The sequence below is a fragment of the Sus scrofa genome, chromosome 17 (assembly GCF_000003025.6).
Source record: "Sus scrofa isolate TJ Tabasco breed Duroc chromosome 17, Sscrofa11.1, whole genome shotgun sequence".
NCBI classification, from domain to species: domain Eukaryota; kingdom Metazoa; phylum Chordata; class Mammalia; order Artiodactyla; family Suidae; genus Sus; species Sus scrofa.
In genome coordinates, this window is record NC_010459.5 from 11,335,909 (window position 1) to 11,361,292 (window position 25,384).

At 49.5% G+C, this 25,384-nt stretch overlaps 2 protein-coding genes across 7 annotated transcripts in view; both read left to right on the top strand.

Moving 5' to 3' along the window:
- Positions 1-12,649, top strand: part of IKBKB (inhibitor of nuclear factor kappa B kinase subunit beta) — a 58,951-nt gene extending 46,302 nt beyond the window's left edge. For 4 of the 6 annotated variants that reach the window (XM_021077168.1, XM_021077170.1, XM_021077171.1 and 1 more), the window contains 7 exons: positions 836-945; positions 2,169-2,218; positions 2,304-2,403; positions 2,576-2,723; positions 5,655-5,782; positions 10,270-10,360; positions 11,399-12,649. In XM_021077168.1, coding sequence (XP_020932827.1) covers positions 836-945; positions 2,169-2,218; positions 2,304-2,403; positions 2,576-2,723; positions 5,655-5,782; positions 10,270-10,360; positions 11,399-11,461 — 690 coding nt within the window. In that variant the 3' untranslated portion in view covers positions 11,462-12,649. 6 annotated transcript variants of the gene reach the window in all.
- Positions 20,222-25,384, top strand: part of POLB (DNA polymerase beta) — a 31,993-nt gene continuing 26,830 nt past the window's right edge. Inside the window, 3 exon segments of the mRNA XM_021078254.1 lie at positions 20,222-20,460; positions 20,785-20,842; positions 25,011-25,077. Of these exon segments, the coding sequence (XP_020933913.1) occupies positions 20,400-20,460; positions 20,785-20,842; positions 25,011-25,077 (186 nt within the window). The 5' untranslated portion in view covers positions 20,222-20,399.

Sequence of the window (25,384 nt, forward strand, 5' to 3'; positions counted from 1 at the left end):
CCTTCAGCTAGGACTTGCTGGAAAGCGCGGGGGGCTGGGGGGAGTTGAAGGGGAAGGAAGGGGGTTTGGGATCTGCAGGGACTGATTCAGGAGCATGACGTGGGGTGTCCTGGGGGAGTGCAGACCTCGGCCCATGCGAAAGGGCCCGGGATGAAGGAGCAACACTCCATCTCACCGGAGGTTTTCCCAACCTTGTTGGGACACTGAATCCATGGGGAAGAAAGGGTCTGAGCAGAAAGTCTTAGGACAGTGTAAGGCAGATGCCACTGAAAAGTGTTGGTTGTGAGGCAGGGGAAGGAAATATGACAGTGGCCCTCACACGAGTGCAAGACCTTGGGCTCCAGTCCTTTTTTCTGGACTTTTCCCCCACGTTCCGTGTGAGCTTAGGCAAGGAGCGTCAGTTTCATCTCTGTGTCTTAACCTGTTTCTATAAGTCGGTACTGATGTGCATCCTTAAAGGTGGGTGTCCATCAACTGGACTTTGTTGGACATCAGGAACGTGAGTGCCCTCCCTGTCTGGGCCATAACTCCTGAGATAAAGTATCTGGGCCTCCCCGCTTGGGAGCGATAAGTTACAACGGGACCAGGCCAGATCCTGCACAAGCTCCATCTCATCTCTGCCTAACGCGGCCCCTGGAGGAGCCTGGGTTCCGTGGAGGACCCTGCAGCTCAGGGTCAGGTGACCTGCCCGAGGGCCAGTCCGCTCAAGGGGGCAGACCCAAAATCCAGCCCCAGGACTTGGGGTCAGGCGGCGGGGGGGGTCCGAGATGAGGCCAGAGGGCTCTCCCTGACCACCTCTGTTGCGTCGGTGGCCTCAGCACAGCTCTTCCTGCAGGAGAACGAGGTGAAGCACCTGGTGGAGCGGATGATGGCCCTGCAGACCGACATCGTGGACCTGCAGCGCAGCCCCATGGGCCGCAAGCAGGGCGGGACGCTGGACGACCTGTGAGTGCCACCCGAGGGGGGTGTGTGTGCTTGTATTCGTGTCTCTGTGTGTGTGTGCAAGCCCGGCCCCTGGGCAGTCGTGTGGGTGCGTCTGGAGATGAGCACGGGCAAACCACGGTCACTCCAAGCCCCACTTGGTGGTGAGGACCAACTCAGACAACGCCTAGAGCAGTAGTGCAGCTCCTGCCACACAAGGAGACTTTACCGAAGTATCAGGTGTGATGCCACTGCCACCCAGCCCACCCTCACCCAGGCGAGGCCCCAGGGGCAGAAAGTAGAGCAGGAAGGAGCCTGGCCAGTCGAGAAGGTGGGATCTGGAAATTTCACTGCAGTCTTGATCAGGCTTTGGCCATGGCTCCGAGAAGGGCAGGCAGGCAGGCCGAGGCAGCCTCCCAGGAGCTCTCCTCCAGGCTCAGTGGTGTCCTCTGCGGCTTGTACCAGGATTCTTAGGACAAGAAGCCCGAACATCAGAAATGTAATTACTGGAGTTCCCATTGTGGCTCAGTGGGTTACGAACCCGACTTTGTCTCTGTGACGATGCAGGTTCAATCCCTGGCCTCACTCAGTGGGTTAAGGATCCACTGTTGCCGTGAGCTGTGATGTGGGCCACAGACAAGGCTCAGAGCCTATGTTCCTGTGGCTGTGGTATAGGCTGGCAGCTGCAGCTCCGATTGGACCCCTAGCCTGGGAACTTCCATGTGCCATGGGTGTGTCCATAAAAAGGAAAGACCAAAAAAAAAAAAGAAGAAAGAAACATAACTACTTGTAGTCTACCTCATCTCATTATTTAACCCTCTAGGCTCTAGTTTTCAACAAAAGTCACCCCTGAGAACGTGATCCCGTCTCATTGGTAGGCGCACAGGGAGAGGCCTTTGTGTCTCCTCCGGGGCCTGAGTTTTTGGGGGGCCTCATTCTCTTGCCTCGGTCCAGTGACAGCATCGAGAGTCACAATTGCAGGAGCAAGCAGGCAGGGACTTCCTAAGGAGCAGGTGGGGACACCTGTCCTTAAGGTTCTGGTTAAACCCAGGAGGTGTTTGAGCTCCAGTAATGAGGGAAGCCTTCTGTCCTGAAACACCACCCGGAACAGTAACTCCCTCCAGCCAAGACGAGCTGCCCGTCTTGCTTCTAGCAGTCAGGCCCCTGCTGGCAGGACTCGGCTCTGGTGCTTCAGGTGAGCTTGCCTCCCCCAGATCCTGACGGAGCTGCTTCTCTGTGTGTTACAGAGAAGAGCAGGCACGGGAACTTTATCGGAGACTGAGGGAAAAGCCCCGAGGTGAGTGGGGTGCCCGCCTTGGCCCCTCGGTCCCAGACACCAGGCCGGCCACCCGCGGACCGCGCCACCCCATCCCTCTTTGCAGACCAGCGGACCGATGGCGACAGTCAGGAAATGGTGCGGCTGCTCCTCCAGGCCATCCAGGGCTTTGAGAAGAAAGTGCGAGTGATTTACACACAGCTCAGGTATCAGCCGCCTCCCCGACCCGAGGCTGGAGGGAGGCCCGTGTTCCCACATCCAGCCTCCTGGGGAGGGAGTCCGTCTGCGGCAGCTCCGTGGCGCCTGGACTGCCCCGGGGTTGTGTCCCACTTCCTTCAGCGCAGATGTCACTGCCGGTGTCGTGTTTGTCCCTCACAGTAAGACGGTGGTTTGCAAGCAGAAGGCCCTGGAGCTGCTGCCCAGGGTGGAGGAGGTAGTGAGTCTCATGAACGAGGACGAGAAGACCGTGGTTCGGCTTCAGGAGAAGCGGCAGAAGGAGCTCTGGAACCTCCTGAAGATCGCTTGTGTGAGTCCCTGGTGGCCAGGCTGGTGCCCCCGTCCCCAGCCTGTGAGGGGGACCGTGGGTACCCCCCAGACTCAGCCACTGCAGCTCAGTTTCCACTTTTCTGCCCCAGGACTTGGCGGGAACAGGGCAGGGTAGGGTGAGGGTTATTGTTCATAGTGTGGCTGCTGTGACACTCACCATAGCCATTCTTAAGACTTGGAGGTTGGAAGTCCAAGGTTAAGGTGTGGGCAGGGCTGGGCTCCCTCAGGAGGCTACAGGGAAGAACCTTGTCTCTTCTTAGATTCCAGTGGCTCCCGGCATCCTTGGCTTGTGGCTGCACCTCTCCAGTCTTTGCCTCTGTTCTCCACTTGTCTCTCTCTCTGTGTCTCTTTCTCTCTTATCCTTTTGGCCCAGTCCATGGCATGTGGAAGTTCCCAGGCCGGGGATCGAACCTGAGCCACAGCAGTGACAATTCCAAATCCTTAACTGCTAAGCTACTAGGAACTGCACCTGTGTGTCTATTATAAGAACATATCACCAAAGTTCCCACTGTGGCTGAGTTAAGCATCCAACTGCAGCAGCTCAGGTTGCTGGGGAGGCAGGGGTTCTAGCCCTGGCCTGGCGCAGTGGGTTAAAGGATCCAACGTTGCTGCAGCTCAGATTCAAACCCTGGTCTAGGAACATCCATGTGCCTTGGGTGTAGCCATTAAAAAAAAAAAAAAAAAGAACCACTTGTCACTGGATTTAGGCCACTAGATAGTCCAGGGTGATCTCATCCTAGGATCTTTAACCTCATCTGCAAACATCCCTTTTCCAAATGAGGTCACATGCTCAGGTTCCTGGAGATCCGCATGCAGCCCCCACAGTGCATGTCAAGGGTCCCCTTCCTGTCCATGCCATACAGCACTGCAGCCCGTACTTCCTGGGCCCATGGCCTTAACATAGCTGTGATCCCACTGAATGTTGCTCTGAGAGCCCAGGACAGGGAAGGGGGAAGAGCCGGGAAGACCCATGTTTCTGGACCAGAGCTGGAGGGACGAACCCACGGTGCAGGCACCAGCTGTGGGGGTGCTGAGGAAGTTGACAGTGGAGTGACTTAGTCATCAGTCGGGGAGTGTGGCTGCTGAAGGCGGAAGCAGGACACAAGGACAGGGCTTTTGAGGATCATGGTGACGGAGCATATCTGCAGGCCAGGCAAAAGGAGACGGCGTCCTGGGGGTGTGTGTGTGGCGGGGGGGTGTTCCCAGCGTCACAGAGATGGGAGCAAGTCCCCAGTCTGAGGACAGTGGGAGGTCAGCGTCAGGAGCAGGAGCAGAAGGGGGGTGGGTGACATCTCCTGTAACGAGGAGAGACAGCCAAGAAGAGAGGTGAGGAGGCAGAGGTGAAGAGGCCAGGTCGAGGTGCTGAGGTGCTGACCTGATCCGCCAGCTGCGTCCACTAGACACTTATTGAGCACTGACGCCATGCCCGGCAGGGTGCTGAGAGCTGGAGATGCAGGAGGGAAAAGGCGTGGTGTTCAGCCCAGGGAGCTCACAGTCTGGTGAGGGGCATGCCGGGAATGAACGAGAACAGTCTGGAGCAGGCATGGTAAGCAGGAACCATGGCGTGAAGGCCAGGGGGTCAAGGGAGCGCCAGGACAGGTCGCCTGGAGAGGAAGCCAAGGGAGGCAGGTGAACGGCCAGGTGGGGATGCAACGTTAGAGGCCTGGAGGTGAGAGTGGCATGTCGGGTGGGGGTGGGGGGGTCTCACTGGGGATGAAATTAGAGAGGTCAGGAGAGCTGGCTTTGCGGCCACACTTTATTTTGAAGGCACAGGGGAAACATAGCAGGACTTAATTTCTCTTTTTGTTTGGAGGGAAGTTAAGAGTGGGAATATGTGATCCCCTTTGGTTTTTAGAGAAATTACTCTGAGAGTTCCCTTGTGGTGCAATGGGTTGAAGATCCAGCGTTGTCACTGCAGCAGCTTGGGTCACTCATCTGGCTTGGGTTCAATCCCTGGGGGCCAAGAACTTCCAGGAGGGGCAATGATAATAATCACAATAATAGAAAAATTACTCTGGTGGCAGCTGGAGGCTCTCCCTGAGAGAAGGGGCCTCTCCTGCCGTCCTCATGGAACATGATGGTCCTGGGAGGAGGGGGGTGACCTCCATCACAGTCTCAGACCCAGAGCAGGAGTTGGGGGGATGGACAGACAGCTGGGTCTCCACGGGAGATGATCAGTGAGGAAGACATGGCAGAAGGGCAAAGAGCGAGGTGAAACTGGGTGTTTGAATGGCTGGGTGAACTTGGCCCTGGATGTTCGGTTGGCTCAGAGCATGTGGAGCTGGATAGGTCCCCAGAATAAGAGCCTGAGGGGGAGGGAGGAACGATGGGCCAGTGGGAAGCTCCTGGGGCCAACAGAGGAAGTTTGCTGGAGCTTGGAGAGGGACCGGGGTGAGGCGGCAGAAGGTGCTGAGAAGGTTGCAGAGGTCACAGGTCATGTCGGGACTGCAGGTGTGAGAGGTGTAGGAGCTGTTGGTGGAAGGCCTTGGCTCTGAGATGGAGCTGCCACAGCCTGGGCGCCTGGCTTTCCTCCTATCCCATGGATGAGGCGAGTTACAGAAAGTCGCTTGGGATCTTTATGTGTCTGTCTTCTACGTGGAAAGAGTAAACACACCTTCTTTCTAGCTTCCTTGTAAGAGTTTATCAAGCAATCAAACTGATGAAAAACAGGGCCTGCAAATACAAGCCCTCAACAGGGAGACCCTTTTATCCAGAAGTGCACATGTGGGTCCAGAAACATTTGCTGGACTGAAACGCAAGCCCTCAGATAGTGATGGTGACCCGTCTCCTCCAGGAAGGGCCTGTGTCTTGAGGCCAGTCATCGTGAGAAAATACCCTGGCATGGATGCAAGATTTGAGTCATCCCCTTGTTCCGAAACCGTGCAGCTTCCTTTCTGGTTTTGTCCTCTAGAGCAAGGTCCGTGGTCCTGTCAGCGGAAGCCCGGACAGCATGAATGCCTCTCGCCTGAGTCACCCCAGCCAGCTGATGTCGCAGCCCTGCCCTGCCCCCGACAGTTTACCTGAGGCCATCAAGAAAAGGTAGGTCCCCAGAGTTCCTGTGGTTGGCTTAGTGGTAACTAACTTGACTAGTATCCATGAGGATGAGGGTTCGATCCCTGGCCTCACTCAGTGGGTTAAGGATCCGGCATTGCCGTGTGGGTCACAGATGTGGCTTGGATCTGGTTTCGCTGTGACTGTGGTATAGGCTGGCAGCTGTAGCTCCGCTTCAACCCTTAGCTTGGGAATTTACAAATGGCGTGGGTGGGAAAAAGAAAAAAGAAAAGGTAGGTCCCCCTTAGCCGTGGGATGAGCAGCAGGTATGGGTGTGTCCAGAGGTCGTGAGAATGGAAGTGCATGTTTCTCAGACAGGCCATGTCACCCATCAGCGACTCTGCTCCTTGGTGTTTTGTTCCATGTGTTGGGTGCTGTGGGGGCAGATGTGTTTTGCTCTCAGATCCCCTCTTGACTTGCTGGCTAAAGTTTTCCTGTCTTTGGAGTTCCCACTGTGATGCAGTGGACTCAGGATCTGACTGCAGTGGCTGGGGTTGCTGGTGTTCAGTCCCTGGCCTGGCACAGTGGGTTAGGGATCCAGTGTTCCTACAGCTGTGGTGTAAGATGCAGCGGTGGCTCAGATTCAGTTCCTGGCCCAGGAACTTCCATATGCCACGGGTGTGGCCATTTAAAAAATTCTCCCTGTCTGAAGGTTGGGTTGCTCATTGCTGAATGGGCGTATGGAAAGTGCTGGTCAGTCCCATGGTGTCCTCTGTTCCATCCATCATGGTCGGCTCTCTGGCCGTGCCCTGTGCCCCAAGGCATCGCACCTCCCCCTCCCACCCCATCTCCACTTTGAGTCACAAGTCACAGATCCCTCCCTGCCCTGCCCATTGCATGCACTCCTGCCAGAAGTGGGAGCAGCACCAAAGCCCATACGGTGAGGTTTTCCTCCCTGCTTCCTATCTCTTGTGCTGCCTCCAGGCCCTCTTTCATCAAATCAGTCTTCACAGAAGACTGTTTTGACCAAGTTATTCCTATTTGGTAACCGGTCAGGGTGTCCCACTGCCTCAGGGATCAAGCCTGAGCCTTTTCAGACCTTCCCAGACCCTCTCCAGGCTGATCCCCTGTCCCGGACGGACGCCTTGCTCTGGCCCAGGGGGTCTTAAAGTGTGGTCCAGACCAACAGCATCAGCGAGTACTGGGGAATCAGTGGAAATGCAGGCTCTGGATCAGGGGATCAGGGTAGGGCAGAGCAGTCCTGTGTTTAACCAGCCCCAGCTGGTTAAAGTTCTGCACACTAGGAGTTCCCTTTGTGGCTCAGTAGTTAACAAATCTGACTAGGAACCATGAGGTTGCAGGTTTGATCGTTGGCCTTGCTCAGAGGGTTAAGGATTCTGTGTTGCTGTGGCTCTGGCATAGCCCGGCGGCTACAGCTCCGATTCGACTCCTAGCCTGGGAACCTCCATATGCCATGGGAGCGGCCCTAGAAAAGGCAAAAAGACAAAAAAAGTTCTGCACCCCAAAGTTCCACAACGAGGGCTCCTCCAGCCCTTAGAGCCGTCGGGCACCACAGCGAGGGCTCCTCCAGCCCTTAGAGCCGTCGGGCCTCTGCTCCCCTCTGCTTTCCCCTCCCCCAGCCCTCCCGCCTGTGCATGGCCATCTCTCTCCTTCTGGACCCCCTGTAGAGTTTTTTTGTTTGGTTGGTTTTTTTAGTTATCTTTTTTTTTTTAGTAGTTATTCCCCCAATACAATTTTTTTTTTCTACTGTACAGCATGGTGACCCAGTTACATATACATGTCTACATTCTTTTTTCTCCCATTATCATGCTCCATCATAAGTGACTGGATATAGTTCCCAGTACTACACAGCAGGATCTCATGGCTAATCCACTCCAAAGGCCATGGTTTGTATCTGTTAACCCCAAGCTACCTGTAGAGCTTTTGTTTCTGGTTCATTCTCTTACACAGCACCTTCTCTGTGCCTGACCCCAGGCCCCAGAGATGGTGAAAATCAAATCGGTTCCTGTGGGCAAAACCTAGACGTAGAAAATAGGTTGGGAGTTCCCATTGTGGTGCAGCGGAAACAACCCGACTCGTGTCCATGAGGATGCAGGTTTGATCCCTCGCCTCAATCAGTAGGTCAAAGGATCCAGCATTGCCATAGCTGTGGTGTAGGTCGCAGACTCGGCTCAGATCTGGTGTTACTGTGGCTGTGGCATAGGCCAGCAGCTACAGCTCCAATTCGACCCCTAGCCTGGGAACTTCCATTTGCCGCAGTTTCAGCCCTAAAAAGACAAAAAAAAAAACCCTGAAAAAAAGAAAACATGTTAATGATTGCCCAGGGCAGGTGGGGAGAGGGAATGGGAAATGACTGACACCAGGCACAGGGTTTCTTTTTGAGTGATGAAATGTTCTAAAACGAGTTCCTGTAGTGGTGCAGTGGTTAACGAATCCAACTAGGAACCATGAGGTTGCAGGTTCGATCCCTGGCCTCCTGGCCTCGCTCAGTGGGTTAAGGATCCGGCGTTGCCGTGAGCTGTGGTGCAGGTTGCAGACTCGGCTCGGATCCCGCGTTGCTGTGGCTCTGGCATAGGCCAGTGGCTACAGCTCCGATTCAACCCCTAGCCTGGGAACCTCCGTATGCCGCACGAGCGGCCCAAGAAATGGCCAAAAAAAAAAAAAAAGAAAGAAAGAAAATGTTCTAAAACTGGATCCCTGTGATGGTCACAGAACTTTGTAAGCATCCTAGAACTTCCAAGTTGTACACCTTAACTGGGTGAACTTTATGGCTTGTAAATTTATCTCAATAAAGCTGTTTGAAAAACTCCTGCACTTGTGGAGTTTTGTAGCCTATGCTGTTTGGGATTCTAACTTCTCTTCCCGACCTCCTGTAAGCTCCTGGAGGAAGGTGACCAGGAGGTCCAGCTGCGCCTCTTACAGGACCTCTGGGGCTGGCACCAAGCCTGGTTAGTTGCCCGTGGGTGGGGCCAAGCAACCTCGCCCTGTTCCTTCCATCAGTGACCCCTTTACAGTGAGAGGAGGAGCTTCAGGGCCCTTCCTGGACTAGTCACGTTCCCTCCACAAGATGCTCAAAGCACTAGAAAAGCCACCCTGGGGCCACAGGCTGCTGTGTGGCTCTCCTTGTCCTAGAGCAGAGGTTAAAAAAGGACAGACAGCCTGTTTGCCTGTCCCTTGTGTCACCACAGTCCGGTGGGTGCATTTCTTATCAGGGAAAAGGAGAGAGCATGGTGAATGTATCAGGTCCCAGAACTCGCTTCTTCTAGATCTGAAGGAGCTGTGGAAACCTGGGGAAAATGGGTGGTCTGGTGTATTTTTTCCATTTCCAAAATTGGAAAATGTGATTTGGGAGAGGTTTTGTTTTCTTGTTGCTGTTGTTGTTGTTTTTCCTTTTTAGGGCTGCACCCGCAGCATATGTAAGTTCCAGGCTAGGGGTCCAGTCGGAGCTGCAACTGCAGGCCTGCGCCACAGCCACAGCAACAACAGCAATGCAAAATCTGATCTGTGTCTGCAAACTACACCTTAGCTTGCAGCAACGCCAGATCCTTAACCCAATGAGTGAGGCCAGGGATTGAACCTGCATCCTCAGGGACACTATGTTGGGTTCTTAACTCACTGAGCCACAACAGGAACTCCTGGGAGAGATCTTTGCCAGTTCAGAGAGAATCTAATTAAGTCAGGAGGAGCTCTTTGACTTCTTTCATTAAGCAGGGATCTCTGCTTTTTCATGTGAGCATTAATGGTCCCAGATGGATTGGGACTTAAGAACAGGGTTTAATGAGATGAACAAAATCACTTGAGCAGTGACATGGCGGGGGTTTTTTTGTTTGTTTTGGCTTTTTAGGGCTACGCTGGTGGCATATGGAAGTTCCCAGGCTAGGGGTCGAATAGGAGCTACAGCTGCTGGCCTGTACCACAGCCACAGCAATGCCAGAGCCAAGCCTTGTCTGTGACCTACACCACAGCTCACGGCAATGCCGGATCCTTAACCCACTGAGTGAGGCCAGGGATCAAACCCACATCCCCATGGATACTAGTTGGATTCATTTCCACTGAGCCATGACGGGAACGCCAACATGGAGTTTTAAGATACTCAGCATCAGGAGTTCCCGTCGTGACTCAGTGGTTAACAAACCCGACTAGCATCCATGAGGACACGGGTTCCATCCCTGGCCTTGCTCAGTGGGTTAAGGATCCAGCGTTGCCATGAGCTGTGGTGTAGGTCACAGACGCGGATCAGATCCTGCGTTGCTGTGGCTGTGGCTGTGGCTGTGGCTGTGGCCAGCAGTTGTAGCTCATTGGACCCCGGCCTGGGAACCTCCATATGCCGTGGGTACAGCCCTAAAAAGACAAAAGACCAAAAAAAAAAAAAAAAAAAAATACTCAGCATCAGAATAATTGTTCTTTAATTTTTGAAATCATGTCAAAAGCACTGAAGCGTATTTGTAAATAGTCGTATCACCTCTGGAAAATTGATATGGCCCACTTTCTAATAATCCGCTCGTTTCCGGTAGTGAAGACCTCGTGGCTGAAGCACACAGCCTGTGCGCCCAGCTGGAAAATGTGCTGCAGGACACGATGAAGGAGCAGGACCAGAGCTTAAAGGTAATGGCCTGTGGCCCAGCTGCTCCACGCCCTTTCTTCCTGCAGCAGATGAGAGAGAGCAGATAGGCGACTTCCTCGCTCTCAGTGCACATTAGGATTTTCTAGTACATGCTTCTTACCGTTCACCGTAATAACAATGCTGACGGGTGTTGAGTGCACACAGGCACTTGACGTGCGTTATGTCATTTAATCCTCACCATGCTTATCTTTAGGCGGAAGGTAGCATCACTGGGAGAGGGCCTCTCCCCTCCTCCCCACCCCCTGGGCTCCCCTGTGCAGTTGCTGAGCATCTGTGCGGTGGGGTGCAGTGCTGGACTCTGGGGACAGAGCAAGAGCCCGGCACCACCCCACTTCTCAGGGCCTCAGAGCTCAGCTGTCAGCAGGGCTAGTTACAAGGAAGCTAACTAAAGAAAAACAAGTCCCAATGCAGGGACGTTAAAACAGAGCTGAAATCACTGAAAAGATGCTAATTCATCCCCTGGAATCTCTAAGTGGCCTTTTCCTGCTGGTTACCTTCCTCCCTCTCCCACCCCTCCCTGAACTTCTCAGTTTGGGGAAGAATGGAGGCAGGGGAATACCGCCAATTGTCATCACCTCTTACTTATTCTTCTCTGGTTCAGGGCTTTCAGTTCTTTTCTTGCTGCACTTCCTCCTCTGGGCCCTGGGTGTTTTGATCCTTTCATTGCCCATTTGCACTTCTGCCAGAGGAAAGGGAGTGTGGCCAGACCATTTCATCTGGTGCGGCTGGAACTCCAGGGCCAGGATTCCCCTGGGTACCACCTACCCCCAGTGAGCGTAAGGGCCGTGAGCTGCAGTGATATTCAGATGGTCTTTCTAGACTCTCAGGGCCTCTAAGGCTGTCTGAAAAAGAGTCCCTGTGCCGTTTTGAATATGCAGTTCTAGCCCAAGGGTCGCTTGCAGAGAACTGCACTGTCATTAACGAGAGGATCTAAATCTCCTAAGTTGTGCGAGGAAGAGGAAACCACCCCGAGGTGTAGAGGTGGCTGCTGTATTTCTAACGAGCCTGTTGACTTTTAGTCCCTAGACTGGAGCTGGCTGCAGGTGGAGGAGGAGCAGAACAGCCTGGAGCAGGCCTCGTGACAGTGGATGGCCCTGACCTTGATGGGCGGCCTGGCTGTGGCATGTGACCGTCACCGTGGACCAAGAGTGCGGCCCTCCGTGGGCCCTGCCAGCAGTCTATCTGCACACGGGACATCGTCCATGACAGAGGCCAGCAGATGCAGACACCAGGCGTGGGCATCTAGGAAGACAGAGCCTTGGTGGCCACTCCTCTGCTCGGAGAAAAAACTGCTCCAAGTGCGGTTGCCCCTCAGACCCCTGGGCGCATGTCTAACGTGACTTTCAGGACAAAGTCTGAAGGGTACTTGGTGCCAGCCGTCCCCTTCTGACCCCTCCTGGTCTCCCGAGGCCCAGGTCCACCTGTCTTCACTGCTAGTGTCTCATCTGGATTCAGTGTCTCTGAAACAGAAGTCGTGAATTCAGCCTGGCCCGTCCTCCCTCTGCCTCTCCTTTCACTGCTGCTAATGTTTTCCTGCTCCCTGTGACCTTGGTGGCTGTCCCTTCCTTCAGCAGGGCTGCAAGTGAGTGCCATCCACCCCGTCTGTAGTCCTGCCAGCCACAGAGCCCTCACTAGACCGGAAGGGAGGAGCAGCTCCCTCCCTATGGGTTCCGGAGAGTCTCTGGCAGGAGTTGCCATGGAGAAGGAAGAAGGAAAAGATGGGTGTCTGTCACCCATTAGTCTGCTGACCTCAGCGCCAAGCCTCCCACGTGTGGCTTCGGCAGGGGGTGTGCCAGGAGGCGGTTCTCACCTCTTCTAGCAACTTCTATTACAAAGTCGATTTTTATTTAAAAAATAGATTCTCTATTTTGTGACACAACTCAAATCCCACACTCTATTTTTACAATACCTCCAGTTAGGACTTAACGAACTTACAATGCATGTTCAGTGGAAAATTGTATGAAATTGCATAGTGTCTGAGCAGACTGACAGGGCACCAGCACTGCAGCTTTGACATTTTGCAAGAACAGCAGGCAAGCAAAATGAGTTCAGACGATAACAAATAGGCAGGTTGGGCTGGAGAAGAGAGTCGGACAGGAAGAGTTTCACCGAAGGCCTTCCATGGAGGCAGTACCGTGGGTGTCCTGTCAAGTAAGTTTGAGAACCGCTTCACACTTTAACTGCCTCTTAGAAATTTACACCGTGCACTGATTCATTAAAGTATCTGAAAGTCCTGTGATAATAAACTGGCTTAACTCTGTGTAAATCCACCATTTATCCAACTCATTTTACAGTAGAGCCTTTTTTTTTTTTTTTTTTCTTTTTCTCCCTCTGTGACTATAACATTGATTAACATCCCAAAGCACTGGAGTTTGGGAAAGCATGATTCTGGAAACCCTGGTGAGGAACACAGTGGGAGATGAGACCAGAAGGGGAGGCCTGGACAGGTCAGGTCAGAAGGAATGGATGTTGAGCTATGAGTCAGAGGCTGATTTTATGGGCAATTGGAACTCACTGAAGAATTTCAAGCAAGAAAACATCATCATCAAAGCTAATGTTTAAGAAGATTAATATGAGTGGAATATGCTAATTGGCTGAAAAGTAAAAACTCTGGAGGTGTGACTTGCATTTTCAAAAAGGTGGAGCAGATGTATTTTCCTATTCATCCTGCTAAGTACAGCTGAGATCCTTGGACCTTATTTATAAATATAAGAAGACTTCACTGGCTATCACTGTGGCTCAGCAGGTTAAGAACCTAACATAGTGTCCGTGAGGATTTGGGTTTGATCCCTGGCCTCCCTCAGTGGGTTGGCCATTCCGCATTGCCATGAGCCGTGGTGTAGGCCAGCAGCAGTAGCTCCGATTCAGCCCCTAGCCTGGGAACTTCCATATGCCGCAGGTGCAGCCCTAAAAAGAACCTGACTATTATCCACAAGGATGCAGGTTTGATCCCTGGCCTCCCTCAGTGGGTTAAGGATCCACTGTTGCCGTGAGCTGTGGTGTAAGTCACAGATGTGGCTCGGATCTGCTGTTACTATGGCTGTGGTGTAGGCCGGCAGCTGCAGCTCCAATTCCACCCCTAGCCTGGGAACCTCCATATGCCACAGGTACAACCATAAAAAGAAAAAAAAAAAAAAAAAAAAGACTGAAAGGTAGTGAGAAGGAGGCAGACCAGCTAGGGACCTCAGCCCTGAGCAGAGACAAGGTGGTAAGGTCCTGGGTGTTCCTTTTGCGTCTTGTGTCCATGACGGATACCAACAGGCACAAATGGAGATGCCTGCTCTCCAGCTGTGACAGCCTGACCTAACCCAGCTGTTAGGGTCCTAGGCCTGCTGTGACAGCACCACAAATTACGTGGCTTAACACAGAATTTGTTCTCACAGTTCCAGAGACCAGAATTGTGAAATCAAGTCCTGCAAAGTCCCTAGGGGAGATTCCATTCCCTGCTTCCTCCAGTTCCTGGTAAGTCCAGGAGATCTTTGACTCATGGCTGCATCTCTGCCTCCGTGGTCACACTGACACCTCTTTTTCTATCTGTCAGATCTCCCCTATGTGCCTTTTTTTTTTTTTTTTTTTTTTAAAGGGTTGCACCTGTGGCATTATGGAAGTTCCCAGGCTAGGAGATGAATCAGAGCTGCAGCTGCAGGCCTACACCACAGCCACAGCAACACGAGATCCAAGCCTTGTCTGTGACCTACACCGAAGCTCATGGCAACAGTGGATCTTTAACCCACTGAGCAAGGCCAGGGATCGAACCCATGTCCTCATGGATACTAGTGGGGTTTGTCACTGCTGAGCCACAATGGGAACTTTCTCCCCTGTGTGCCTTTTATAAGAACCTTATGATTAAATTTAGGGCTGATCTGGATAATCTGGGATAAGTACCTCTTCTCAAGAACCTTAATTTAATCTCATGTTTTACAATACAAAGCACTATTTATAGATTCTGGGGATTTGGATATGGACATTTCTTCTTGGGAGGCCACTATGTACCCCCCCCCAAATTCATGTTCATCTCATGAGCAAAATCTATCCATCCCACCCTGAAAAGTCTGAACCCAAGACATAGTCAACTCCAAGACCAAAATATAAATATCATCAGCTCTGGAGTTCCCATCATGGCTTCGCAGGTCACCAACTCAACTAGTATCTATGAGGATACAGGTTCGATCCCTGACCTTGCTCAGTGGGTTAAGGATCCAGCGTTGCTGTGAGCTCTGGTGTAGGCCGACAGCTGCAGCTCCAATTTGACCCCTAGCCTGGGAACTTCCATATGCCACACAGTTGGCACTTAAAAAAAAAAAAAGTTACCATGGTGAGATAGACACGTGACAGACAGTCCCACTCCAAAAGGGAGAAATTCAAAGGAGTCACCAGCCCTATGCAAGTCTGAAATCTAGCAGGGTCAATTCCATTAGGTTTCAAGTCCTGAGAATGATTTCCTGACAGTTGACCCTCTGTCCAGTGAACCCAAGGCAGCTTCAGAGGCCTCTGCCTCTGCACTCACTACCTCAAGGCCTCAAGGCCTGCTCCTCCAGCCACTGCCTTTGCACCTATCAGAATATGCCCTCAGAATCATTCTTCCTTTTTCTTGACAGCTAGCAGATGAGCTAGCAACCAAGTAACTCTATCAACCATTTCCTGCCTGCAGAGTTTAAAGTCCAAAAGACTTATTTCATCCTCCCTCTGTCCTTTTCAGTCCAAGCCTATTTCTGCTGTTATAACAGTCTCAATAATCTCATGGGTCTCCTGCATATGCCTTGGGGTCCACACCTTTAGACAAAAGATCCATAGGTCTTTGTTGGATAACCCACCTCTAGTCCTGGCTCCTGCTGAGATGACTGAGTGGGTCAGTGAGTCACACACATAATCTCTTCACCAAAAGATTGTCCAGTTAAACTCTTGGATTTCTCTCTAAAACAAACTTTTCCAAAGGTAAATTTCTCCAATTTTAGCATCCTTTGCCATATGGATAAGTAGCGAATCTTCTAAATCATCAAATCCTGCTTCTTTTCTCCTTAACAGTTATTTCTTCAGTTTATTTCTTTTGTTTTGCATTTTACTATAAGCAGCAAGGAGAAATCAGGATGGCTGCTTCTATTCAACTCCTAGCCTGGGAACTTCTATATGCTGCGGATGCAGCCCTAAAAAAGACAAAAAAAAAAAAAAAAAAAAAATTCTGGCAGGATGTGCTCCCTCCAAATGTTGTAGGGGAAATATGTTGCTTTCTTTTTCCTGCTTCTGGTGGCTCCACGTGGTCCTGGGCTTGTGGCCACACTGTTCAGTTTCTGCCTCTGTGGTCATATTGCCTCCTCTGCTATCTATCTATCAAATCTCCATCATTCAACTATTACAAACACACTTGTCATTGGATTTAGGGCCAAGCCAGATAACCGCAGGTAAGCTTCTCCTCTCAAAATCCTATTTTGTTTAATCACCTATTTTCCCATTGTGGCTGAGTGGGTTAAGAACCCATGTGGTGTCCATGAGGACATGGGTTCGATCCCTGGCCTCGCTCAGTGGGTTAAGGATCCAGCATTGCCACAAGTTGTGGTGTAGGTAGTAGATGGGCTCCGATCTGCCGTTGCTGTGGCTGTGGCAGATCGGATCCCTAGCCTGGCAACTTCCATATGCCACAAGTGTAGCCCTAAAAAGACCAAAAAAAAAAAAAATTAAGAATCACTTATTTTGCCTGATAAGGTGATGATATTCACAGATTTGGAGAATTAGAACATGGGCACATCTTGGGGCAGGACTGAGGGGAGGGGAGCATGCAACCCCCTACATTACCCAAAGGGTCAGGACGAGGACAGCCTAGCAGAACAGAAAAATATAAACAATAACCACTCTGTCACAGCCACACACCACAGAAATCGCTGGCCCCACCCCCCTGCTAGCAAAGAACAAGGGGGAAGCTTAAGTTTCCACACACAGACTGTAATTAAACTCCACACTGGAGTGAGGTCAGAGAAGACGGAGTGAGAAGTTCTCATTGATTCCGGATGGTAACAAAGCCTCTCCCAATGTGTCAGTGGAGACCACCCGGGGAATGCCCAGCAAGAATGAGGCACTCCTGCCCCTGTGGCCCCCCCCCCCCCCCGTGACAACAGAGACCTACCAGGGGGCCTAAACTCCCATTGCCACCCAACAGGAAGAGCCCTTCCTTCTCATATGTGGAAGGAGCCCAGTGAGAAGCCTGGGTGTCCACTCCCACTTGGTGGTAATGAAACAGCACCCTGCCAGATCTTTCACAGCTGGGCCACCAGGGGACTCCTGTTTCAAATAGTTTCTACCTGAGGAAAAAAGAAAACCAGCAATGGACTCGAGAATGCCCGAGTCTTGTTCAGGACTGTGACAAGGATGCCACTCCTGGGTTCAGACTTGAGTGATGAGCAGAAGGCAGCCAGGCAGCAGCCTGAACAAGAGACAAGCCCTGAAGCAGGTACTCAGTAAGGACACGTGTGTCCTAGACAAAGCGGCAAGTGGCAAGGAGTCACGTAGGGGAGTTGGTAAGAGTGGATCATGGGACGTCTTTGAAAGGAGTTTGGATTTTACTCCTAAGTGCAATGTAGAGGGTATTCAAGCAAATGAATAACATAATCTGATACATGTTTTTTTTTAAAGTCACTCTTATATCAGTCTCTTGGAATAGAACATGATGGAAGATTATGTGAGAAAAAGAATGTATATATGTGTATGCCTGGGTCACTTTGCTGTGCCGCAGAAATTGGCACAACATTATAAATCAACTATACTTAAATTGGAAAAAAAAAAAAAAGGAAAAGAGTTCCCGCTGTGGCTCAGCAGGTTAAGAACCCAACTAGTATCCATGAGGATGTGGTTCTACCCCTAGCCTTGCTCAGAGGGTTAAGGATCCGGTGTTGTTGTGAGCTGCAGTGTAGGTCACAGGTGGCATTGCTGTGGCTGTGGTGTAGGCCAGCAACTGTAGCTCTGATTCGATCCCTAGCCTGGGAACTTCCATATGCCACGGGTTTGGTCCTAAAAAGACAAACAAGAAAAGAAAAGAAAATCACTCTTGGTCCTATTTGGAAAGGGGCCTTCAGGGGAAAAGCGCAGAAGTGGGAAGCCTACTGAGAAGCTAGGAAGTAACTAGGGAGTGAAGTCATGGTAGATTGGACAAGGGTGGTGGCAGCAGAAGTGATGGGAGGTAATTCAATTCAAAATACTCTGGAGACAGGCTAGACCAGACCTGCTGACAGATTGTGTGAGGTGTGAAAAGAACAATTAAGAATGACTCCAGGGTTTTGGCCCAATGGCAGAGGGGATTAAATGTCATTGGGGGAGGGGGGGAATAGGGGGTCTGGGGGAGTTAAGGAGAAGTTGGTGGGGCAAGAATCAAGAGTTCTGTAGGACATTTTACCTTTGAGCTGCCCACTATGGACAAGTAGATAGGTCCCCTGTATAGTTTGATATCTGAGACTGGAGCTCAAGGGGGATCAGGGCTAGAAATATACACTTAGGGGATTTCATGCTAGACATGGCCTTTGAAAGGGTGAAACTGGACAGGGTGGAAAAGCTAGTTAGAGGATCAAGGCCTGAGGCACTTTCCCATGAAGACTGGAGAGTGGCGAGCCAAGGAACAAGCACACCCACAAGCAAACAAAACAAAACGCTGGAGGAGTTCCCATTGTGGCTCAGTGGTAACTAACCCAACTAGTATCCATGAGGACTTGGGATCCCTGGCCTTACTCAGCGGGTTAGGGATCCAGTGTTGCCATGAGCTGTGATGTAGGTCGCAGACGTCGCTTGGATCTGGCGTTGTGTTGATGTGGCGTAGACCCGAAGCTACGGCTCCAATTCAACCCCTAGCCTGGCAACTTCCAAATGCTGAGGGTGTGGCCCTAAAAAGAAAAAACACTGGAGAAGGAGTGGTTAGTAAGGAACAGTAAGGAACAAGGGCAACCCAGAGCAGAGGCTAATTTAGGAGCCAAGTGAAAACAGATTATTTCAGGAAAAGTAGTTGAGTGGATCCAAGGTTACTGTTTAGTCCAAGAAGATGAGAACAGAGCATTGATTAATTTCCTTGGATTTTTCTGGCACTGATCTTTTAACAGTTAGTGTAACTCATATAAAAAGTGATCCTAAGGGTTCCCACTGTTGTGCAACAGGATTAGTGTTGTCTCTGCCGCGCTGGGATACAGGTTCAATCCCCAACCTGGCACAGCAGGTTAAGGATCCAGCGTTGCTGCAGCTGTGGCGTAGGCCGAAACTGTGGCTGGGCTCTGATCCCTGGCCCAGGAATTTCCATATGATGCCAGGCAGCCAAAGAAGAAGAAGAAAAAAGTGATCCCACAATTGCCTAAAGTTGTAACTGTCATTATTCAGAGGTGAAAATTTTTTTATTTAATGAGAAATGACCATTCATGAGAACAAAATAATATGAATACAACTGGAATGGAGATTGCATAGGAAAAAGGCAGAACGGAGAATATCTAAATGAAGGTGTGGATCAAGGTGTTAAGAAGTTTTAGAAGAAAGTTAAAAGGCAAGGGATAAGGAGATGATGCAAATATTTACCAAAATATTTACAAATGCAATATACACAAAAGGGTTAGTAGTAGTAGTTTAAAAATGTAAGTTAGAAACAGACAACTACCCCATTAGAAAAATGAGCAAAGGATATAAATAGGAAATTCACAAAAGAAGACATACAAATGTCCAAGAAGCATAATGTTAAGGTGTACACTTGTATTCTAAAAAACCAAACAACCTCCCCCAACAAACCAAAAAACAAAAAACCCAGGCATGACCTAACCACAGAAACTAATTTTATGTAATTATTCCATTGTCGAAAAATGACGGGGATTTTAAAAGGACTGGATTAGAAGATTGGAAGTATATGTTCCAAAATATGAGTAGTGGTTAAGCTGGATGGTGAGATAATCATTGATGTTCATTTTCTCTTCTCCTATACATTTCTGATTTTGCTACAGCAACCATGTATCATTTTGCGAGGCTTTTAATTTTATTTACATACAAAGCAATTGCCTGGAATTGGCAGTTGAGTATGAACCTCAGGAGTTATACTTGGAAATTAAATAGTGCTGTTGCCACATTTCCATTTCTCAAGCAGAGCTGTAAATTTCTCAGATATAGGTCATTATGTTGTAATGGCAGTTACACTGCTCATTATCTATCTAGGTTAATGACTTTTCCCTTCTTATTGTTTTTTTTTTTTTTTTCCACTTCTGCCCCCAGTGCAAAAAGAGCAGAACAAAAAAATAAAATTATCTTCCGACATTGGTTGGCATATCTGCCAAAGAGTTTAGGCTGGGGCATTTCCTATGATCCGCAGACTTCATTCCAGGCTCATGCAGCAACCTTACAGGACTCCTCTACAGAGTGGACTGCACTGCTATCTCGCAGCAAGTTTGGACAATGTCTGACGCCAGTGTTACAACTAATCAGACATAAAGCACGTGATGCATCCAACACCTATTACTGTGCACATATGGTATGTATTCTACCCGCATCCCACCATCTTACATACCCCCACCGCCACCTGAGGTATTGACTTTAGAGTCAAAACCCAACTGCCCCTCAAGGGAGAGGATTGCAGAGAAACATACTGGGAAGACAGGTAAAACGTCTTGAGTCAGAAATCCAGGCCCTCCCTTAGGAAACCCATTGGGATGTAATCCTGGGGCATCCAACTTCCGTCCGCCAAATCCAAGCTCTGGCCCAGCCTGTCTTCCAGATACCCATTTCTCTCTCGCTCCACCGCTAGCCCCACCCCATCCTCTGCACCGGCCGCGCCCCGCCCACCTTAGCACCGGCCCCGCCCACCCTGGCAGAGGCCCCGCCCCGAGCGCGTGACGTCATCAGCGCGCCACGCGCCGCGCCCCCTGTCAGAGGCAGCCATTGTTCCGCCGGTCTCGCTGGCTTGGCGGAGACCATGATGGTCCTCCCCCCTCTCCAAGTCCCGGCCCTTACTTAAAGCTGGGAGAGGGGGCTTGTCGCCGGCTGTGAGCGCGCTGCGGTCCTCGCGTGCAGACCACCATGAGCAAGCGGAAGGCGCCGCAGGAGACTCTGAACGGAGGCATCACCGACATGCTCACAGGTTAGTGCCAGCCGGGTGCCGCAGGCTTTCTCCTCTTCTCCCTCCCCATTGCCTTCCCTTCTCTCTGTCCTCGCTCGACAAGCTCAGGGATGGGTTGGCCCCTCACAGCGCGGAGTCTGCCTTGCAGATCTTCCTTCGGCGCCGGTGCTGATTGTCAGCCCTGCTGGGGGACCCTTGCGTCACGCTTGGGTTGCCCTTGGCCTGGCCGGTTTACAAGCAGGGGTCACTGTCCCTGAGAAGCTTTTAGGTCCTCTTCCAGGAAACTCCGTTCTCACTTGTTTACTCGTGGTTCTTGCTCACCCGACTTTCCTGTTGCCTTTTCAGAACTCGCAAACTTTGAGAAGAACGTGAACCAGGCTATACACAAGTACAACGCCTATAGGTGAGACCGTGCGGCGTTCTCTGGGATGTGTGGCAGTCAGCCGGGCTGAGGGTCTAGTGGATATTTGGACCATCTGCAGGAGGAGAAAAAAACAAGAACTGAGAGTATTGACTTTGGTGGCACCTTACTGTGATACTCCTGGGAGAATTTGGGCACAGCTTTGTAGGATCAATTTTGATTAGTTGCCAATTCTGATTGAAAAAAGGTTAATACCTGTTTTTCCCGTCATCAAATGTGGATTACTGAAAATGCAGTTTAATTTTAAGCCATAATGAGAGAGTGGGAGAGGTCTGTGTTGAAAGAAGATATGGTTCAAGGAAGTCTTTCCGTCTGTTTGGTCTGTGGCTAATCTGTTACCTTTTTGGATCCCGTCCTTGTCCTTTTCTTTTTTAATTGAAGTATAGTTGTTTTACAGTGTTGTGCTTATTTCTACTGTGCAGCATCCTTGTCCATTTCACCAGGGGCTTTATTCTAGCCGTTAATACCACAACCACCTCTGTCTGCCCCCTTAGCCTGTCCAAATGCTCACCTTTTTTTTTTTTTTTTTTTTAATGTCTTTTTGCCATTTCTTGGGCCACTCCCACAGCATATGTTGGTTCCAAGGCTAAGGGTCCAGTCGGAGCTGTAGCTGCCAGCCTACACCAGAGCCACAGCAACTCGGAATCCCAGCCGCGTCTGCAACCTACACCACAGCTCATGGCAACGCCGGATCCTTAACCCACTGAGCGAGGCCAGGGATCGAACCTGCAACCTCATGGTTCCTAGTCGGATTTGTTAACCACTGAGCCACGAGGGGAACTCCAATGCCTCAGCTTTTAAAAGCAAAATCAAAGTAAACTTCTTAACTTTCTTCTACCCTCTAGCTAGCGCCTTTCTCTTTCCTCCACTTTGCAGTTGACCTTGAATAATCTGAATTCCTGGCCTGGATTTCCTCATCCCGTCATTCCTCCTCTCACTGCAGTATAATTTTCATCCCTCTATTCCTCTGAAAAGGTTCTCACCCATATCTCATCTCACTGGACTCTCAGTGATGTTCACCTTGACTTGCATGATGGTACAACCTTCTGTTCTTTCACCTCTTCTATCTTACCTTTTAATGTTGTAGTTCCCAGAGGTCTACACTTAGCCCATTTTTCTCACTTTTCAGTCTTTCCTTGGCAGTCTTACATTCTTGGCTTTGAACACCATTTATGTCAGCGACTCCAAATCTGCATCACATTGGGCTTTTCTCCAGATGTTCAAGCCTGTATTACCTTTATCTCTATCCTTTTCTCTACCCTTCTTCCTCCCCCACAACATAGTTATAAACTGATTACTCTCCCTCCTTTCCTTACCTCCTGTGAATTCCTGTAAAAGTAATTGCACTATCATCCACACATTTGATGATCTCAAAATCAGAGAGATAGTCAACCCTATATTCTGTCTGAGTCTCAGCAGGCTTCAGAGGAGGTATTTAGTTTTGAAGGAGCCCATCAGGAGATGGAGGAGAGGAGGAACAATTTAGAGAAAGGAAACAAAATAAGCCATGGCATTGAAACATGAAGGAGTATAATATTTTCTAGGAAGTCAGTGATTCAGTTTGCATAAGGGGTATAGTCTGAGGAGGAAATAAGTCTGGAAAAGCAAATGATAGCCTACCACTCCTGCAGGCTCCTCCTCACCCCCCCCAAATCCCCATATACATTTTTAATTTATTTTTAAAATTTTTATTTTTTTTTCAGGGCTGCACCCATGGCATATGGAGGTTCCCAGGCTAGGGTTATAATCAGAGCTACAGCTGCCTGCCTATGCCACAGCCACAGCAATGCAGGATCCGAGCCTCATTTGTGACCTATACCACAGCTCACGGCAACACCGGATCCTTAACCCACTGAGCAAGGTCAGGGACCGAACCCGCAACCTCATGGTTCCCAGTCGGATTCATTTCTTTTTTTTTTTTTTTTTTTTTTTTTGTCTTTTTGTCTTTTTGTTGTTGTTGTTGTTGTTGCTATTTCTTGGGCCCTCCCTCGCATATGGAGATTCCCGGAGCTGTAGCCACCAGCCTACGCCAGAGCCACAGCAACGCGGGATCTGAGCCGAGTCTGCAACCTACACCACAGCTCACGGCAATGCCGGATCGTTAACCCACTGAGCAAGGGCAGGGACCGAACCCACAACCTCATGTTCCTAGTCGGATTCGTTAACCACTGCGCCACAACGGGAACTCCCGGATTCATTTCTGCGCCACGATGGAAACACCCCCGTATACATTTTTTTTTTTTTTTTTGCTTTTTTTCAGGGCTGTACCCAAGCATATGTAGGTTCCCAGGGCTAGGGTTCTAATCGGAACTGCAGCTGCCGGCCTACAATGACACGCAATACCAGATCTGAGCCACACCTTTGACCTACGCCACAGCAACACCAGATCCTCAACCCACTGAGCAGGGCCAGAGATTGAACCCACATCCTCATGGATACTAGTCGGGTTCGTTACCACAGGAACTCTCCCATATACGTTTCTTTTGATGTGGCCAGAGTAGTCTTTTGAAAATGGTTATTTGCTCTTGTTATTCTTTCACATCAAATAATTAAATATTTATCTCGAAATAAAGCCCAAAAGCATCATGACATATAAAAGGCCTTTCATGATTTAATTCTTCTTCCTTTTCAGGCTTTGTGCCATAGTGCCAATTATGTGGAGCTCTTTGCTATGCTGAAACAGTTTCCTCCACAAATCATCCTCAACCCACCTTTCCAGACTCATCATCAGTAATACGCTAATAGAGAAGTTGAAATCCAAATCTAAAGGTTACGTGTGCTAGAATAGATGAAAAACTAAGGCTCCAAAGACTACCCGGTATTTATGCCTCAGTGCACAGCTACATTTAGCATTGGAATTATATGCCATCAGTGAGCTCCCAGGTGTATCCAGTCTTTCCACCAGATTACTGAGCTAGGTATGTGTGGAGATGGGCAAGGATCAAGGTCACTGCTTTTTGTAGAATTGAAATGAGAACAATGAAAAGAAGTGGTATCAGGACACGGGAACATAGTTTTAAGTCATGGATTTAAAAATAACCATCCAGGAGTTCCCATTGCGGCTCAGCATTGATGAACGTGACGAGTATCCATAAGGATGTAGGTTCAATCCCTGGCCTCGCTCAGTGGGTTAAGTGTCCGGTGTTGCCATGAGACCTGAGATGCGGCTCAGATCACGTGTGGCTGTGGCATAGGCTGGCGGCTATAGCTCCAATTGAACCCCTACCCTGAAAACTTCCATGTGCCAAAGGTGTGGCCCTAAAAAGCAGAATTAATTAATTAATTAAATTAAAATAACCATCCATAAGCCAGTTTGTTACCTAGTAGTTTGAATACTACTAGGTGGCACTTCTTTTTTGTATTTATGTGGCACATTTTTTATGAAAGAGTTATGAATACATTTAAAACTATCAAAAGAAAAAAAGGCTTGATGATGTTTTCCACTTAATCTCCAAAAGGAAAGGTTACTGGTTTCCTGAATCTCCCTAATTTTACATATACAGTTGAGATTATATTATTATTTTTATTTATTTATTTATTTGCTTTTTAGGGCTGTACCAGCGGCATATGGAGGTTACCAGGCTGGGAGTCTAATCAGAGCTTCAGCTGCCGGCCTACACCACAGCAACATGAGATTCAAGCCCTGTCTGCAACCTACACCACAGCTCATGGCAACGCCAGATCATTAACCCACTGATCGAGGCCAGGGATTGAACCCGTAACATCATGTTTCCTAATTGGATTTGTTTCCACTGCACCATGACAGGAACTTCAAAATTATGTTATTCTTAAGTGTGAGAATTTTTGTGATACTTCTGAAAGTTAGATATGCAGGTGGTTTGTCAGCTCATTGAGTTTTTAGTTTTGGGGTGGATTTTTTGGCCATACCAGCAGCATGTGGAAGTTCCCAGCCAGGGATTGAACCTGCACCACAGCAAGGGGCAATGGCAGATCCTTAACCACTAGACTACCAGGGAACTCCTCATTGAGTTTTTAAAATTTTACACAGATAATGGAAAACTAGTTATCTTAGTGAAAGTTTAAGCTGCATATTTGTTTGCGTGTATATTCCAGGTTAAGAAAAATTAAGACCTCACTGGATTTCTAATTAGTTCCTTTTTTTTCTTTTATTTTTTTTTTTAACTTGTAGAAAAGCGGCATCTGTGATAGCAAAGTACCCACACAAAATAAAGAGTGGAGCAGAAGCTAAGAAACTGGTAAGTTTAGCAGGCAAGTTGATTGACGAGCTTGCACAGGTACCAATTTGATGGGTTTCCACAAAATGAAATTTGCCTCTGAAGCTACCTTGACCGCACAGGCAGATTTCGCTACTTTCTCAGAATCATATTAATGCCATTTCAGGCATGCTTTTTCAAACTCAAAGCGGGTTTTTTTGGAGGAGGGGCTGGATTTAAAAAAATTTTTAAAACATGTAATTACAGTTTTCTTCTCTACTTAACCATATATATATGTACTTATTCTCACACTGAATGTCACCTTTGGGTGTTAGTCCTCAAGAAGGGT